We start from the raw sequence: 19,760 nt of genomic DNA, 5'->3' as shown, positions 1-19,760 counted from the left end.
AGCAGGCTCTCTAGGTGCTGGAAATTGCTACAGAGGTCTTTTCTTCATCTTCCTCTTCAGTTTCAGCTCCAGCGGTCGACTTGTCAGCAACTTCCAGGATCACAGTATTTATCAGGAATTACAGTACAACTTCTGCAAACTCTCCATGCAGTTTACAGAAATGGGTGTCTGGCTGTCCAATCAGGACAGCCAGCCCTCCATTGGGACAGGGGTCCTTTCAGGTAAGGTGAAAGACAAAGTGCTGCAGAGTTTTGGACTCCTTCCGCTCTTCCTGCCTTCTCAGACACTCTCGAGCCTAGGCGTGGAATACAAAGGATTTGCACCAAAGACTAAACTTCCACAGAGGTCGTTCCAGCCTAGAATGGCAGGGAAAGACCTCAAACAGACAAACGAGAACTGGGGGAAGAAAAAAAAAAATAAGCCACCGGTGGCCATTCTGTGCATTACCGAGGCCAATTTAACAGCCTGCGAGTAAGAAGACTAAAAAGTCACTTAGGTAAAACCACTGCCACCAGCCATTCAAGTAAACTTGCAATTCTAACAAAAATGTTACCAGGTAAGTAAGAAAGGGGATACATTGTATCCCCCAGCATTCCACATAAGGTGGTGTGTGCTGGGAGATTCCCCACTCACCTAGGGACAAGGTAAAATAATTACAAGTCCAAGCTAAAAGTTATGGGGTTGGCACAGGTCAGTAAGATTAATCATAACAATGATAATCTTACCCAACATGGCTCTGAATCACTTTGAAAGCCCATGGGTGAATAAGCACAACTATAATTAGAGGATCCTTGTTTTGGTTGCCGGACTAGTGTTTTAGCAAAGTATCCGTCGATTCAGATCTTGCAGCTCTGACACTCGAGTTGCATTTTAGTACTCAGAGCTCCGTCGTCTCCCTCACATGGATATCTCTCGGTTGATCATTTGCTCTCGTGGCTCTTGCCAGATGTAAGATGTAAGATAGTTGGCAGGGGGGGCCGAATGAAGGTGCCCATATTCGATATATGGGAAATCTTAAATGTCATACTATGACCATTCGAAAGAAAGTCGGCTCGGAAGGCTGCTAAATCATACCATTCAGATTGTTTCTGGTTTCCCCATAATCAATGTTTTTGCATCCGTTCCTGCTCTGCAAGGCCTGGGTCATACACAATCTTGTTTTTTTGTCTCATGACAGGTTTCCGTTCTTTCCACTTCAAGGTTGCTGATGTGCTGGTATGCCAGTTTCTCCTAGATCAATTCACCTGCTTGGGACAGTTTTAGGGCCAGCAGTTCCTCCAGGAGTGTGCCAAAGATAGGATAAGAACCGCGGGTGAGGGGAGAACAGTGGGGGGAGGAGTTGAAGGACTAAAGGCTTTTGCCAACCGACAATGCGTTTTAAACCACTCTTTGCATTACTCAGTATAACAAATTAGCAAATGGATGCAGGTCTTTCTCAAGAATCGAAGCAGAATGGGGGAAGCACCACCACAGAGTCAATGACAAGCATTCTAAAAATGGGAATAGAAGCAGTAAATAAGTTGTTCACTTTGGTAGCTTTGACAAGCATGTAACGCCACACTAGCATCACTACTTACAGGTGTGAATACAAGCATGGGAGAGGCGGGTGGGTGACATTCATGGGTTCTAAAGGCAATTAGAGATATGGAAGTTTACCTCGATCAGCGCCTGTCCAGCCTCCTCCGTTAGCTTGGGGGTGACATATGTCCGTGCATACGCAATATAGTCCTTTAACAATGCCATGTCCATGTGCTCTTCCTCCAACTGCTCCTCGGTCTGGTAGTAGAGTGCAACCAAGTGGTGGGCCAGGCGTCGATCATAGGCTTCATCTTGTGGGTCAAGCATCAGGAAAATCAAATCAAACCTGCAAAAAAGCAAAAGAGGCCAAGTTATTGGATATTACTTCCAATTGGTCAGCTCATGTTAACAGTCATCCAAACCCCAGAATTATTTTTTTTGCCCAGTATACAAGGAAATCAGCAGCTGAGGCAATCGCTTCTCATGAGCAAGTGTGATACATAGCTGAACAAGTGACTGAAAACATGTTTTGGCACTGCAACTTCAGGTAAAACTAGATGCAAAGGCTTGGCAAGTCACATACGAAGAGTATTAGTAGGGAAAAACCAAAATGAGCGATGCCCTGCCAATAAGCACTGTACCAGCCACTTTTAGTTCCTCAAAACTGCCAAATACTGCACCCCACAAAAAGAAAATGGAGATTAAAAACAGAAAAATAGGAAACCATTGACACAAAGCAGTCTGCCAGCTGTAGCCACTCATCGGCTCCATCAGTGTCTGCTCTGAAGAGAGCCTTAAAGGTCAAAAAAATAAAAATAAATGCATCTTAAATTTACATGAATTACCAGGTGAAAATTTTACTTGGCTGGGGCGGACACTACATTAGGAATTATTGTACTCCCTAAAATTATTTTAAAAAAGGAGTTAAATACTCCAACTTCAAAACCCTCTATGAAGCCCTGCACCTAGGGGACCACAGTATGAAGGACGAGAACCAACATGTTTGTCACATAAAAAGTTCATGCACGGGTACCCCACTACAATCTCTGCCAGAGCTAATGAAATGCACAAGTGTTTTAGTGGTGTTGCCACACTTTTAGCCTCCGAAACATTGCATGGATGTGGTTGTATGCAGCTCCATAGATGTGCTCTGTAGCACTGTAGTTGCTAACCGACAGTTCTACACAACATTCTAACAGGGGATTTCAAATACGAGACACACGAGGAAAGGCCAACTCCAATGCTCCAAAGCAACTTTTAAAAAATTACTTTTCTCCTGAAAATGCAGAGTTTGCACCCAAAGTACCTAGAAAGCAGCGTGTGTGGGAGCTCGATGTTCTCAATAGTGGTTTTCTTTGGATTCCACTGCGACTCAACAGGGTTAGCAGCAGCCAGCACCGAGGTACGTGCATTCAACTGACAAATAATTCCTGCCTAAAAAATAAAATGAACACATGCAACATAAACTTTACATTTGTTCTTCTACATCACTTTGGGAAATGTGCAATAAAACAAAGCAGAAATTAAAACTGGCCAGTTAAAACATACGTATCTTTTTAAAGAGTGCAAAAAGAGCCATGCATGCAAGAGTCTAGATGAAGCATGAGCAGACTGAAGACTCCATGGTCTGGCAAGCTGAGTAAGAAGTGGTGCAGTCACACCGAGACTACCCAAGACTTATCTGCTTGGTATTAGGTAACCTACCTATTGGTATAGGTCTGTACTACACAAGTTGGTAGTGTGACTGAGCAGCCAGGACTATCTCAAGAGGTGTAAATGTGAGCTGTACAGATTAAATCAGTCAATACAAGTAACACTTACACTCTCAAGGTTTCAGTTATAAATATTTATACATCAGTTTTAGTTAAAAACAATTGCTTTTTTTTAAGAATGCTTAACAGTCAAGCAAACGTTCGAATCACTTTACAAAGTCAATAAGGTTTGTGACTACACTTGGTCATGCTAATACATTTCCCCATACACCCTGAAGTGACTTCAATAACAAGGATAGTATTGCATCCATCTTAAACGCCAATATACTTTTTTAGACTTGTGGTTTCAGGAAGGAAGGGTTAGGCAAATAGAAAGGTTCGAACATCTTTCTTATAAAGGTGAAGACAGTTTGAATCCTATAATGAAATCTAGGTAAGCCTTTCCCAGCAGTAAAATCACAGCCGGAGGGCACAAGCAAAGTCACTCGATTCAGAAGGGTGCCTTTAAGGAGCCAGGACCGCCAAAGTCAATTGGACCAAGTCAAATCGTTCTTATGCACTTCTTCTTGGATAAAGTCTTTAACAAAGTCAGATAATTTTACAACAAACAGACCAAACTTGCAGTACATATTGTATCATTTCCAATTTATATCACTCAAACAATGTTTACTGCTTCCCAGTTACCCTCCCACCCCCTCGGGCCTACTCCCCTGCCCATTCTATTTCTTCATCCTGCAACTGGGGTCCATCTCCCGTGTCCTGTACTGGGTCCCCATCGCTCGGCCAGTCTTGCGTGGGCCCAAATAATGTGGCTAGTAAAAGTTTCCAAGCTGTCAAGGTTTCCGCTTCCTCCTCCCCACCTGAATTACTAGCTTCCTGCCATACTGCCGTTTCAGCTTCTGCCCATTTCTGTAAGTCTTTCCACCACACTGCTATTCTCGGGCTGTAGCATGCTTTCCATCCCATAGCGACTCTGCGTTTCGCAGGTACATATGCCAGATCTTTTACACAAAGTCAGATAATTCAAGAAAATCACTGAAGGAACACAAGCGGTTAAGCCTGTGCAAGGGGAGTGGAGTGCAACTCTAAAAGTTAAGCCAGTGCGCTTCTCAAGTGAGAAAAGCACAACTTCTGGAATTAAGGTAAATACCCCAAACCCTCACAGTACCTCTGGTTTGAAGAAAGTGTTCCAGCTGGATTCCTTCTTGCTACAGCCAAGCAGACCCTTGTTCCTGGGCCTCAGTCATGGGGACAAGAGGGAGGACGTCTGACAGGCTCCTGCGGTAGTACTCAGGAGAGGACTGGTCAGCGGCTCTTTGTGGTTTCAAAACCTTTCAAACAGAACGAATATCCCCAGCTGGACTTTCCTTGCTCCCTCGGTCCTGGACTCTGGTGAGGGATTTCCTGCTTCTGGAGGGTCCTTAAGAGGCTCCTGGAGCTTTTGGCTGCATTCGTTCAGCGGAAGATGTTGCACTTCTAATGGACACTCGACTCCTGGCATTGAGCTTCTGCAGCACTGGAGAGGCACAGAAAGCAGGGGTTTGCGCCAAAGTGGAATTCATCCCAGGGCTAGTTGGTCCCAAGGGGAGAAATCATTAGTCTGGAGCTTCTCTGTCTATTTGAAAAAGGCAGTTGGCACAGCAGCAGGGCTTCACCAGGCACTTCGAGGTCCAGGATGTTGCAGCGGGCTTCTCTTCAGGATTTCTTCTTTGGATGTTTCTTCCAGTAATCTACTGTCTGTAGTCCCAAGAACCTTGCCTTTTAAGCTCGTTCTCATTCATTCATAGCCATAGGCTGTCTATCAACCAGCAGGGTGGCTGTCCTTCCCCAGCTGGCCAATCAGGACTGGTTTCGTTCAGGCACACCTAGAGACAAAAGGATAGGGGCGTTTCGGGACCACCCTCACTTCCTGTCCTTCCAGACACACTGGTGCCAGGGGTAAAACGCACAAAGGGCTCAAACCTGTCTCGCCATACAGAGTAAAATTGTATCTCCTTTGTGCTGCTGCGCTCCTTGGGTGAGTTTGCCCCCTTTTGTGGCTCTCCTAATTTAGTTTAAGGTGCATCCGCACCAATAAGCCCAATCTCCCAGCCTCTCCATTCCCCCACGTGCAGCCCTCGCCAGCGCTCTCTGGTTCCCCAGCCCGCCTCCCACCCCGCCCTCAACTCCGATTGGTCCCGACAAGAGGACTCCCATTCATAACCAGTCCTCCCGGGGCAGCCCATCGGCTAAGGACCCAAGGCGAAGGACGGCTCCTTCAGTGACGGCTCCAGGCAGTATCTGCAGGTATCAGCAGGAGAAGCAAGAAGCCAACAACAAGTAAGTGTGGCAAGGGCGGGGACAGAAGCAATTACTTCTAGCCATACTACCCTACCACTCACCCTAGAATCCCATATCTGTAAAATAATTGCATTGGAAACTCAGTCCTATGCATGTAAAAATGTGTCCAACAGTCGCTCATTGAATTTAGAAGTGTGCCCAATAGCCTCTCCTTGAATTTAGAAGTGTGCCCAACAGTCGCTCATTGAATGTTGAATTAGAAGGATGCCCAATAGCCTCTCCTTGAATTTAGAAGTGTGCCCAACAGTCGCTCATTGAATGTTGAATTAGAAGGATGCCCAATAGCCTCTCCTTGAATTTAGAAGTGTGCCCAACAGTCGCTCACTGAATGTTGAATTTAGAAGTATGCCCAATAGCCTCTCCTTGAATTTAGAAGTGTGCCCAACAGTCGCTCACTGAATGTTGAATTTAGAAGTATGCCCAATAGCCTCTCCTTGAATTTAGAAGTGTGCCCAACAGTCGCTCATTGAATGTTGAATTCGAAGGATGCCCAATAGCCTCTCCTTGAATTTAGAAGTGTGCCCAACAGTCGCTCTGTGAAAGTTGATCTTAGAAGTATGCACAATAGCCACTGTGAAAGTTGAATTTAGAAGTGCATTAGAAGCGGAATTTAAATGTGCGCCCTGTAACACCTCTGCAAAGTTGAATTTAGAAGTGTGCCCAATAGCATCCCTGTGAAAGCTGAATCTAGAAGTGTGCCCAATAGCCTCTGTGAAAGCCGAATGTAGAAGTGTGACCAATAGCCTCTCTGTGAAAGCCAAATGTAGAAGTGTGACCAATAGCCTCTCTGTGAAAGTTGAATTTAGAAGTGCATTTAGAAGTTGAATCTAGAAGTGTACTCAATAGACTATGTGACAGTTGAACTTAGATGCGCATTTAGAAGCCAAATTTAAAAAAGTGTGCCAATAGCCTCTCCGTGAAAGTTGAATTTAGAAGTGCATTTAGAAGTTGAATTTTTAAAGTGTGCCCAATAGACTCTCTGAAAGTTGAATTTGAAGTCCGTTGAAGTTGAATTTAGAAGTGCGCCAAATAACCACTCTGTGAATTTAGAAGTGTCTCAATTACGCCACTGTCAAAGTTGAACTTAGAAGTATGCCCAATAGCCGCTCATTGGAAGTTGCATTTAAAAGTGAGCCCAATAGCCCTCTGTGAATTTAGAATGTGTGCCCTGTAACACCTCTGTGTAAAGTTGATTTTAGAAGTGTGCCCAATAGCATCCCTGTGAAAGCTGAATCTAGAAGTGTGCCCAATAGCCTCTCTGTGAAAGCCAAATGTAGAAGTGTGACCAATAGCCTCTCTGTGAAAGTTGAATTTAAAAGTACACCCAATAGACTCGGTGAAAGTTGAATTTAGAAGAAGTGAACTTAGAAGTGCACCAAATAACCTCTGTGAATCTAGAAATGTCCCAATTGCCCCGCTGTGAATGTTGAATTGGAAGTGGGCCCAATATCCTATTAGTCTAATACCGCGTGCCCCCACTGAATTTTGGAACTAAAATTAGAAAGCCTAAAAGCGTGCCCCACTGAATTTAGATCTACAATTAGAAAACCCTCCTAAAATCCACCTAAAGCTTGTCCCAATCATGAGCACACCCACCCCACCAGAGTTTGTCGGAAACGACCACCGTGGACCGCCCCCACTCCCCGATCTGCCTGCCCTCCCGCCCCCCGCCCAAATCATCCCTCCCCCTTTGCATTCCCTACCATTCCCCTCTCCAAACACCAAGCCAGAGGGGCACGATGGCGAGCCAACCACCCTAACACCACTCCTCCCCCGAACCCCACCACGACCAGCCAATGTTATCCATGCCCGCTCCCCTCACTATCATAACAGGCACACCCGCCCTGCAATCATCAACCCCCCACGTTGCCCACCAAACTGGCTCTTACATCCACCAAGCAATTCTCCCCGCATACCGGCCGGACCACCAGCTGCGACCACTACGCAACCAACTTTCGATTCCTTTAGTCCAATATCACCAGAGCAATTTCTCAAACTTCTCTCTGCCCACAAACCATCTGGCTCGCCGCTGGACCCTTGCCCAGCCACAACCCTCAAAGAAATGTTCGCTTCAACCTGCGTCGGAGAGCACACAAGATCCATCAGAAATGCCTCCCTTTCCTCCGGTATCTTTCCCGACGCATTCAAAACGGTTCATGTCAAACCTCCAATTAAAAAAACCTTCACGCGACCCTCTCGAGCCCAAAAACTACCGCCCCATCTCAAACACCAGATTCCTTGCCAAACTCATTGACCAAACCGCCTATTCCCAAATAAATGCCTTTGTCGAAGCCAACAATCTCCTAGACCCCGCTCAATCAGGTTTCAGAGCCTGTCACGGAACTGAAACCACCCTAACCTCAATTTGGGATGACCTTAAAATGACGGCAGACTCTGCGGGATGCGCAGCACTAATCCTCCTGGACCTATCCGCCGCCTTTGACACAATCACTCAATCCTCCTAAACCGCCTCCACTCCCTAGGAATTCGTGGAACCGCTCTTAAATGGATAGCTTCATTCCTCATAGATCGGTACCAAATAACGATACTCTCCACCTATACCTCCCAAGCCCGACCAGTCGACACGGGAGTCCCACAAGGAGCATGCCTATCTGCCCTCCTGTTCAATCTCTACTTGATCACCCCCCCACCAATAATTCGTTTGCACAACATCCTGTGCTACAACTACGCCGACGACACTCAACTAATTCGAAAAACTCCTGAACTCAAAACCCAACTCCCGACCAGACCTGGCCTCCTGCCTCCTTGACATAGAACTCTGGATGACCCAAAGCCACCTCTTGTTAAACCCCTCCAAAACGGAAATCATGGTATGTGGCAACTCCGAACATCTTCCGCACCCACTACCCTGGCCATCCGCCATGGGCAATCCACCAACCCCCTCCGAATCAGTGAAAAATCTTGGATGCAACCTTGACTCAGACCTAACACTCTCGCGCCAAGTCAACGTCTCAAAGTCCTGCCACTACCACCTTAAAACCCTTAGGCGCATCTTTCCATATCTCTCCTTTCCCAACAGACTCTCGGTCTAATCAATCGTTATATCAAGACTGGACTACACAAACCCCCCTATACCTCGGAGTCCACGCGTACCAACTGAATAAACTCCAAAGGGCACAAAACGCTGCAGCCAAATTGCTACTTGCGCTCGGCCCAAGAGACATCTCCCCAGCCCTTAAGACACTGCACTGACTTCCAGTAGCCCGAAGGGTGACTTTCAAAACCTTGTGCATCTCCCATCGGGCACTGCACAAAACCGGACCTCAATATCTTCAAGACAAGCTAAAACCCTACCACCCCCACGTACCCCAAGATCAAGCTCAGCCAGCCTCCTAGTCATACCCAAGACAAACTGAAGCAGGTTAGGCGGATCATCATTCTCAGCCTTGGCCCCCACGCTATGGAACTCATTCCCACCCCACATCCGCCTGAGGATTTAACGTCTTTCTGCAAACTACTGAAAACCTGGCTCTTCCCCTAAAACCAACCCGTACCAAACTAACCAAAACAGACCAACAGCAACTCAATGACACCAATCCATCAAACCTCCTGATGCGAGAAACTGACAGCTAATAACCCCTAACAAAAACTAGAAGGACAAACAGAATTAAACGAATAAAGTAGATCATAGCAGTGAAATGGCTAATAAGAGTAAATCAGACGGAAACAGTAAAGAGATTTAAACTCCTCAAATGGACAGAATGCATGCAGAGTGAACGAAGTGGGTGAACTAGTTAGAATGGATGAAACAGGTGGAACAAATGAATGCGCTGAGTGGAAGAATGCGAGTGGAAGAACAGATCCCTATATAGTTCAAATGAGAGTGGAAATCGAATGAATATGTAGATCAGATGAGTGTATGGAATGGAAGAACGGTGAGCGGATGAGTGTGTAGAGCGGCTGGATGTGTAGAACTGACGAGCGTGTAGCGCGGATGAGTGCGCAAATACAGAAAAGCGAGTAGAACGCAAGAGTACGTAAAACAGAGGAATGCCCAGAACGGATGAGTATATGGAGCGGGTGAGTATATAGAGCACATGGATAACGGATGAATATGGAAGTGCGGAAAGTATGTAGATCGCTAGAGCAGATGAAGGGATAGATGAATATATAAAACAGGATATTGGGGATGAGTGCGTAGAGGGGATGAGGGAAGAGATGAATATATAGAACAGGATATTGGGGATGAGGGCGTAAAGGGGGGGAGATGAATATATAGAACAGGATATTGGGGGAGGGCGCAGAGGGGGGTGAGGGAAGAGATGAATATATAGAACAGGATATTGGGGTGAGGGGCATAGAGGGGGGGCAAGGGCGCGTAGAGGGATGAGTAGAATGGATGAATACGTAGAGCATGGGGCAGACGAGAGTAAGCATGGCGGACTGGAGCGCGCTCGGACGTGCACGCGAGCTGGAATGCATGAATGCGTGTAGCGGACCGGAGTGTATGGAGTTAACTGGGATGCATGGAGTGGATAGGAGTGCATAGAATTACGTGACGTATATAGTAGGGTTTGGAATGCAGAGAACGTCTGACAGTGCACATAACCCATCATATCTCACCACCACGCTCACACTCCTTTGCATCACCACTCAACTAGAACACAAATACTATGACACCATTCGGTATAACTGTTCTCATACCAACATCCGCCGCTCACTCCAAATCATTCTATGTAAACACTGCTGGTTACTCACCCCCCCCAGCCAGGCGTTCTCAGGCCTAACGCAGCCACATCCGGTCTGGATAATTCCTGCCAGAACGAACATACTCCTGATCTCTCAACCACCACACCTACCGCTAAGAAGCAGCTATTACACGGATACTGCACGAGCTGCACACAGTGCTCACACGCACCTTTTGACTCTCTACTGCTCTGAACTTCGGTTCCCAAGGGCGTTCAACCTACCAGCGCCTTCAGACCATACCAATGGTATATAAGGCGCTATATAAATGCAAAATGACAAAAGCCAAGAAAGACCTTACAAACAGAACATGGCAAAAAAAGAAGACGGAGGCCATTTTGACAAAACAAGTCACCCATGGTGCTTTACTGCAGTTGAGGGTTCAGCCTGCGGTATAAATGCACACTGGAAGCAAAATGTAAAACACTGCCAACAGCCATTTAAAGTAGTAAGTAACAAAAAAGGTTACATGAGAAAGCAGGATAAGGGGCTACTAGATAAATACTCCCACCCCCCAGCACTCCACATAAGATGTGTGCGGGACCTACAAAGTAGAAACGTAAGCAAGATAAATGTCACCTTACTATTCTTGGGAACAGTAATGTACCCAAGGAAAGGTATTTAAACCGTAAGAGAAATCAAAGGGATTGCTCAGCGACACTGCACTGAGGGTTTGTCACTATACAAAAAGCTGATGCCTATGGAGTTTGTCAGACTCCAAAAAAAGTGAAAACAAAATCCTAGTCAGGGGACAGGTGGTAGTGAGGAAAAGGTCCCACTCACAGGAGTTAAAATTAAAAAGTGTTAAGTCCATCAAACGAGCTGGGGTCTCTAAGGTGGGAGGAAATTGACACAGAAATGAAAAGTCTCCCTAACACAAGCTGAAGATTCAGAGAATGGCAGTAGAAAGCATTTCATGCAAGGACTGCGTGTATTACTGGTGGAGATGTTATGCGTGTCATCTACGAGTACAGCTATTAGCAGGTCCTGAAAAACTTCAGAGTCCAGCTCCAAATGCTGGGACTAGAGGCCTGCAAACTCTACAGGTACGAAGAAATGGCACTTGTACAAGCTTCTACAATGGTAAACTCTAAAATCAGTTACAGACAGAGCTTACAGATGGTACTGCAAACTCATTTTGAGTAGGGGCAGTTCTTTGGGAGTTTTATTGTTCGACAGAGGGTTGTGCTATTTTTAAAAACTAAACATTTCACACTGCAAAAGAATATGACACCAGAGGTCACCAAATCTACCAGGCATGCAATGCTGAACTGAGTTTGAGGTCTGCGCTGGGTCTGTGAACAAGTAGACTAATGCATGCGCTACAGGGTGCTGTGTTTGAGCTCATGGTCACAGGTTCAAATCCCGACAGGCCCACTCAGCCCTTCATCCTTCTGAGGTTGATAAAATGAATACCACGAGTTGGTTAACATCCATCAGTTATAGGTCAATAGCGCAAGATATCCCTTTGGGGTTGAAGGTGCGCTCTACATATACACCCATTATGTTAAGGAGGCTAACAGGAGCTCTACATTACACTGGTCAATGCACTACAGCTGGGCAAAATAGATTAGGCAGGCATTTGAGAACCTACACTTATCGCAAAATAAACACTGAATCCAGTACAAAGGACAATTTTCTCCCACAGATAACCATGCACCAACTATTTGTCCTGCAATGGATTCTGTGCGCCATCAACCCATTTTGCCCCAAGATCCACTATTGGCATTTTTTTTGTTAGCTCTGAGAGGACGGCATCAGAAAAAGCCTTACCTTGGCAATGGAGAGAGTTTGCTGTTCCATCACTTCGTGCAACACAGACCTAGTGCTTTCATTCATTTTGTCAAATTCATCGATGCAGCAAATGCCGTTGTCACTTAGAACGAGGGCGCCCGTCTGCAGAACCAACTGCCGGGTCTCTGGGTCTTTCATGACGTAAGCAGTTAGACCAACAGCACTCGAGCCTTTTCCAGAGGTGTACTGGCCCCTGGGCACCAGATTGTAGACATACTGCAGAAGCTGCGACTTACTGGTGCCAGGGTCTCCGCACAGCAGGATGTTGACCTCTGCACGGAAGTTGCCCCTCCCAGTGTGACTGAAGTCCTTCCTCGTGCCACCAAATAGTTGCAGCAGAATGCCCTGGGGAGGAAAGAAGAGGGTCATACAGTGCCAGCAGCCCGCGACATGGACCGCCTGCATTAGCAGGGACGCCCAAGTCTTCACTTTGCCCCAAACACACCCCAAAACCTGCCCCCAATGGCTATACAAGTCACAGGGATATGCTTCTTGGCTTCAGCCATTCCAAGCAACACTGAGAACAAATTCCAATTTATTTATTTATTTTAAAAGGTAACAAAGAACATGTGCAGCCAAGTACAGTGGCCTCAACTATATCAAGACATTTTACATAAAACTCGCAGTAAAGACGAAAAATCTGAAATCTAAAAAGACCATATTAAAAACGTTAACGAAGTTATAGATTGTTGTGACACGATAAGAGGCGGGAAAATTGTCATCCGTGAATAACAAATAATGTCAAGGTGCTCACAACTGCAGGTTAGGAAAGATTTCTCTTCATAGCACCTTTTTCCCTCCATTTCTATGGACCCACAAACGTTCTGCTTTTTATTTTTTAATCTGGCCTGAAACTTGGCAGCGCAGCTACGCCTTCAGCTTCAGCGCACTGGTTTTTGCTCATTTGTGCTCAGGCTGTCAGTACCAGGAAACAGTTGCCCTTAGTCTTGTTACTTAGTTGCCACTTTCGATCATTGTACAATGCATCTTACAGTGCACTAGAATGGGGTACACTTTGTTTTGCCCCAGGCTATACTGAGGATTTTTGTTTACTTTAAGTGGAGGCAGCAGTTTTTGCAAATTCTTGTGTGTAGTTTGGTTTAGCCTTATCCACATTTGGCTACCTACTGTGGCTAGTGTCCAAACATTGTCTTGCAACAAGGTTGTCCCTTGGCCATCTCGTCAATAACCCTTCTTCCAGGGAAGTGGGTTGGGACTGTCTGGTCCCAATCCACAAACTGGTTTGTGTATCTGAATGGTATGTAACGCATTAGCTGTGCCACTAGCTGTCCTGATTGGACAACTGTTAGGGGATGTGTGGGACAAAGATTGGCTAGTGAGAATTTTGGCTCTTAACTGACTATTGGATACGAAGACAAAGCCTGCACCTGTTCCAGAGATCCTTAAAGAAACCTGAAGACGCCCAGTATCCTGCCCTGCTGTGAGACGTGCAAGGAGGCCGTGGACCTGTTGGAAGAAGGCCTAGCAACCAACTTCTGCTGCTGTCCTGGAAGAGCCCTTTCTTGTAGCTGGTCTCCAGATGTCCTGCGAAGGAGCTTCGACCCTTGGGGTGGTGGAAACAATTACCATCAACGTCAGCTCGGACTTCAGCGAATAAGAGCCCTTTAGTTTGGGCTACTGTGCTGCAGTCGTCGCTATTACACGTTGAGGCCCGGAACTTTGGGGATCCACGGCTTATTTTACAGGAGTCGTCTCTGCCATGTTTTGTGGTTCCAGCATCAAGGGGACACAAGATGGGAGACAAAGTCAGACCTCAGCAGTTGTGGCCCCCTGCGTAGTCGCCATCGTCCAAATCTGCTTCCCCGCATCCAGTCTGGTGCCAAGAGGGGCCCTGCATCGAGTTATTCTGCATTCGCCATCCTGAAGACCTTGCACCAGCATCTGAAATCGACCAGAGAAGTGTTCTAACCTGCAACTCCTGGGCATTAAGATCAGAGCCGACAGTGGGAAAAGCAACCTTGGAGACTCTTCTGAAGACATGCCAAGTCCCAAGAAGAATCTGAGTGCGGGAGAATCTGAGTATGGGGGGTGAGTTGTAACAGTACTTACCTGAACCCCACGTCTCCCCCTTTAAGTTTGGAAACTTTTTTTTATAACAGTATGGCTCTGCCATTTCTTGCTCGTGCAAACATTTTGAAAGTGGGGGGGACACTTTTGATCACTACAACAACTTGTACTCTACCCATTGGAACTCTTCATTGGACCCCAGAAGCAGACCCCCAGCTCTTTTGCTGGACTGCGTGACTTAATTACAACCCTTTTTTACTCACTCTTTCATGTGTTATGACCTTATTTTGATTATATGTTTCCTCCGTTTTTGCAGTCTGACAAACTCCATAGGCTTCTACCTTTTTTGTGGGGACACAAAACCTTCAGTGCAGTGACAGACAAATCCTTGAGATTTCGCATAAAAGTTTAAATACCTTTTCTTGTGTGAACTACTGTTCCCAAGAATAGTTAAGTGAAATTGACCACTTACCCTTTCTCTTTGTGGACCAGCACACACCATCTTATGTGGTGTGCTGGGAGGTTACGTAGTAGCCCCTTATCCTATATGCTCATGTAACATTTTCTTATGTCACCCTCACTACTTTAAATGGCTGGTGACAGTGGTTTTATTTTCCTACCATTGTGCTTTTCTACCGCAGGCTGAATCCGGTCAAAATTGCCGGTCTTCTTTTTTCACCATTTTCTGTTTGCAAGGTCCTTCTTGGGCTTTACTCTGCACACTGAGCCACGTTTGAGCACTTTATTTGTTTTTCCTTTGGCGGGCTTCAGTCCCGAAACCCACCTCTGACTCTAGTCTGTCTGGAAAGGCAGGATGCCCGAAACTCCCCTGTCCTTAGTCTGTAGGAGTGCATGAATGCAACCAGTCCCGATTGGCTGGCTGTCCTTTCAGGACAGTCGCCCTGCTGTTTGACAGCCTAGGCTGTGCATGAATGGAGGAAATCTGCTTAAAAGGCAAGGGTTTTGGGACTAGTCAGTCAACCACTGGGAGAAAAATCAGACGAAGAAACCATGAACAAAGCTTTCTGCATCCTCCTGGACCTTTGCATTGCCTGGTGAAGCCCTGCTGCTGTGCTGAAAATCTTTCTGATCGACAAGAGAAGCTCCGGAAGGGAAGACTTCTTCCCTTGGGTTTGTGGTCCCAATTAATCCTGAGAAACTGCACTAGACCTTCCCCAACTGGCTGTACTTCTTTGCTGCTGCAGGAACTGAGTGCCAGAGGTCGAAAAATCCATAGTCTAATGCAACGTCCGAAATCCGTCCAGAAACTCCAGGAGTCCAAGGACCCTAGAGAAGCAGGACAACCAGCGCTCTAGTACCCTCACCAGAGTCTAGGACTTCAGGAGTGAAGGAAGCCTAATCAGTATCCAAGATGGTGTTTACCGTTTGCTGAAACCGCGAAGTGCCACTGATCCGACAAGAGCACGTAGTTGCTGACGAACTCCAAATTGCTGCCGCAGGAGTCCTTCAGATGTCCTCTCTTGTCCCCACGACTGAGGCTCAGGAACCCAGTATCTGCATTGCTGCAACAGGACAGAATCCAGCTGGACCACTCTTCTTCAAACCAGAGGAACTGTTTAGAGTTGAGACTTGTATTGGCTACTTTTGTTGGGAGTGGATTCCAACTCTGCTTTTCACAAGTGTAACAGCTTGTGACTCTACAAGTGATTCTACAAAACTAACTTTGTGCAAGACTTGTATTAACTACGAAGTCCCTCAGCTCCATAGACTGTGCTCCAATTGACTTTGGCTGTCCTGGCTCTCTGCAGACTCTAGTCCATGGACTGATATTTCTGTCCCTCATAGGTGGTAACTTGTTTTTAGACTTAATTGCTGGGAAAGGCTTGTCTAGACTTCATTGTAAGATTTAAAGTATACTCGCATGCCCCAAGAACCTGTTTAACCTTTTTCCTTCCTTTAACCCAACCTTTCTGCAACCTCAGAATCTGCTAAGTATAACTAGTGATATATAAATGCCATTACTGTCCTTGTGAATGAAGTCGACTCCGGGTGTAGGAAGTGTGTAAAAAGTATCTCTAAAGGAGCATCTACTAACCTGTGCTGATTCTGGAAATGTATATTTGATAGTTACCAATCTTGCCCTTTTTAAAGGAGGCTTATTTATTTTACATCAATTTTTAAATAAATATTAATAACTGAAACCTTGAGTCCAAGTGTTACTTAGTTACTTGTAGTTGCAAATGTCATTGCTACAGCTCACATTTAACCCTCTTATGATAGGCCTGGCTGCTCAGTCACAAGTGTTGTGTAGTCTCGCACAGTGTGACTGCACCAATTCAATTCTTGCCCAACAGCCTCCACTAACTGTTTGACTCACAAAACTGTGTGGAACTTTGTTTAAGCACAAGGCCCCCATACATCTTCAGGACAGACTTCTAAGGTTAGTGCTGTATCTCTGTGGAACGGCAGTACCGCATACTAATATTTACCTTCCTCTGCAGGGGTTTGTTATGTATTTAGCCCTACTCCAGTGATTGTAAACATTATTTAGTCTTGTGGGATAATATTGCATGATAGTAGTAATTTTCGATAGTGTTCTATGGACATAAATAAATTTGTATAACTGTCCAAGTGTGCTCCTTGACTTTTCACTGTGTACTCACTGAGGGCCCCTTACCAGGCTCACCCTTTCTGAGACTATGCTTTGACCACTCACCTAGCTACCTTGAACTGGTCAATAAACTAGGCTGGCTTTCTATAATCTGTCTACCAAGCCAGAGTTTAGAAATCCAGTCTTAACACTCCGCCCGTCCCCCGCTCCCAGTCAACCTTTAGATGACAAATATCCTTTCAAAGCTTAATTATGCAATGGGACCTCTAGGACAGTGGCAAATGACACCATTATCACTGCCTCCATACATCAGCCACGTGGTCTATTAACTTTTAAAACCGAAATTAGATGCAGACAACAACCAACTCTACTATGCCCAATAAAGGATGGTCCTCATGAGTCAAAATTGCAAACTAGACAAAATTCCTTCCTGAATGAGCAAAGCATAGCAAGACCGGTTTGCAACGCACAAGGTTCCCTGGGCGGTGCCCACTTCATGGAAAAAATTACCTTCTTGATGTCCTCGTGCTCGTAAATACTTGGTGCAAGGGCAGATGCCAACCTCTCATAGATGTCTGGCTTATTGGCAAGCTCTTTCAAGGTCTCTATCCGCTCCTCGGTGAACATTTTCTGATCAGAATCGTCAGTGCTGTGCAGCCTCTTTTCATCTGTCTTGCGATAATGTATGACATCAATGTGGGTTTTGTAGACTGATTTGACATTGCTAACTCTGGGGTTTACCCGCATAGGGACTGCACGGTAGATACCTGTGAAAAACAAGCACCTTAGATTGTCTTTCAAGTTGGATTATCCTCAAAACAGAAAACATTGGCTTTAACTTAACTTGCACAGTTCAAAGCAAAATAAATGACCCAAACAAAACAGCAAACGCAAAGTCAGGCCAGTCCAACCCAAATTAAATTCTATTTAAATAAGTTACAAAGTTGCATTGAATAAAATAAATTACAAGTGGAACGTGACCTGCCTAGAACAAGACCAAATGGGAATGCTACAATAGCATTTTTTTTAGTTTCACACCAAGTACTTTGATTACCCAATTTGACAGTCCTCAATCGGTCTGGCAAGGATGAAATGCCTAGCCGGTCTCGGAATTTGAACCAGAGAATGCACCACATAATCACCAAAGGGAACGCTTACTCGCGGAGCTATGTTAACATTTAAAAGGAAGACAAAACATTTCTTTAAGTCCATGCATGTCGTCCAGCTACCCTGCGGTTTGGATAGAAACAGTTTCAGAACGTTTTTGCTGAAGATTTTCTATGCCCAAAATTATCACAAGTATCAACAAAACAGACCAATGAAGCTTTTCCCATAGGTTAAAAGAAACTGCAGTTGCCATTTATAAACCGTAAAAGAAAAACTAAGACCTTTCATATACCATAAAGGGAAAGCACAAGAGCCTTTTATTTTGGCTGCCTTTTTAATAACCGCTTTTCTTGTCAGCCTGAGGACGATGACCAGACAATATAGCTTAACTAGAGCAAACCATAGGAAACGGTCAGATAGCTGAATTGAAAAAAGGAGCCACAATAGCCTTTCAGAATTTTTTTTAGCCCGGTTCGAGAATTTTCATTTCTGTCCCAATTCCCTTCACCTTTAGAGACCCACAGCTCTTTTGCTGGACTCAGGGTTTTAAAAAAAAAAAATTGACTCCTGAATGACTGGTACTTTCCCCCCCCACTCCCTCAGCTGTTTTTCTGACTAGGATTTCTGGTTTTATACTTTTTAAAAGGAGTCTGGTAAACTTCACAGGCATCTGCTTTTTGCATTGTGACACACAGCACCTTTTGTGCAGTGCCACTGAGAAGTCCCTTGGATATCCCTTAAGGTTTAAATACATTTTATTTTGCTTGGGTGAATTACTGTTCCCAAGAATGACAATGCATTACTTACCGTAAAAGCATTTCTGATGGTTGTATCTGCTTAGATTCACATGCTGTGCATAGGTCCGACATCCAGTGGTCACTGCAGAGTATTGCATTTTGTTTTTCGTAGTCGAAAAGGGGACGTCGACAAGGCGTGTCTGTAACACTATCCCTATAGTGACGTGCGTTGTACCCACAATCCCGCACGCGTCGAGGTCCCTCTGTATTTTTTCTGCCCTGAGGGAGCCTTCTATACGTGAGCGAGTACAGAAAAGAGAGATTTAGAAAGATGTCTATGTTCCTTCCATCCGAGCGGGGAGGAAGGGTGGGCGCATGTGAATCTAAGCAGATACAACCATCAGAAATGCTTTTACGGTAAGTAATGCATTGTCTTCTGATGTTTGTTAATCTGCTTAGAATCACATGCTGTGCATAGACTAGCGAGCAGTACCCGGAGTTGGCGGTGGGTTATTGTTGTTATTGTTATTTTGCACTTATATAGCGCCTTATATACCATTGGTATGGTCTGAAGGCGCTGGTAGGTTGAACGCCCTTGGGAACCGAAGTTCAGATCAGTAGAGAGAGTAGGGAGAGTAGGGAGAGTCAAAAGGTGCGTGTGTGCACCGGATATGTGTGCAGCTCGTGCGGTACACATGTAATAGCTGATTCTTAAATATTGGTAGGTGTGGTGGTTGAGAGATCAGGAGAATGTGTTCGTTCTGGCAGGATTTATCCGGAACGGATGTGGCTGCGTTAGGCCTGAGGAAAACGCCTGGCTGGGGGTGTGAGACCAGCAGTGTTTACATAGAATGATGTGGAGTAAGCGGTGGATGTTCGTATGGGAACAGTTATACCGAATGGTGTCATAGTATCTCTGTGTTCTAGTTGAGTGGTGATGTAAAGGAGAGAGTAAGCGTGGGGTGTGGTAAGAATGGTTATATGCTCTTTCAATGTGCAAACTTCTAAAATCACTTTCCCAGAGAGGCTACCGGGCGAACTTCTAAGTACAATTTTCCATACAGAGGCTATTGGGAACATTTCTAAATTCAGTTTATCAGCGAGGCTATTAGGCACACTTCTAAGTGTAACATTCGCGGAGGCTATTGGGTACACTTCTAAATGCAAATTTTCACAGAGCGTCTACTGGGCTACATTTCTAAGTTCAATTTTCCAGAGAGGCTATTGGGCAAACTTCTACTTGAG

The 19,760-nt window shown here is 45.4% G+C and overlaps 1 protein-coding gene across 2 annotated transcripts in view; it reads right to left on the bottom strand.

The window, feature by feature from the left end:
• MCM4 (minichromosome maintenance complex component 4) overlaps positions 1-19,760 on the bottom strand; it is a 115,462-nt gene that overhangs the window by 9,877 nt on the left and 85,825 nt on the right. For both annotated transcript variants that reach the window (XM_069621026.1, XM_069621027.1), the window contains 4 exons: positions 17,182-17,438; positions 12,051-12,416; positions 2,825-2,952; positions 1,657-1,864 (listed from right to left, as the gene is read on the bottom strand). In XM_069621026.1, coding sequence (XP_069477127.1) covers positions 1,657-1,864; positions 2,825-2,952; positions 12,051-12,416; positions 17,182-17,438 — 959 coding nt within the window. The remainder of the gene's footprint in view (positions 1-1,656; positions 1,865-2,824; positions 2,953-12,050; positions 12,417-17,181; positions 17,439-19,760) is intronic.

This window comes from Ambystoma mexicanum, chromosome 5q (genome assembly GCF_040938575.1).
Source record: "Ambystoma mexicanum isolate Mex_15411 chromosome 5q, UKY_AmexF1_1, whole genome shotgun sequence".
NCBI classification, from domain to species: Eukaryota; Metazoa; Chordata; class Amphibia; order Caudata; family Ambystomatidae; genus Ambystoma; species Ambystoma mexicanum.
This window is presented reverse-complemented; position numbering and strand designations above follow the sequence as displayed.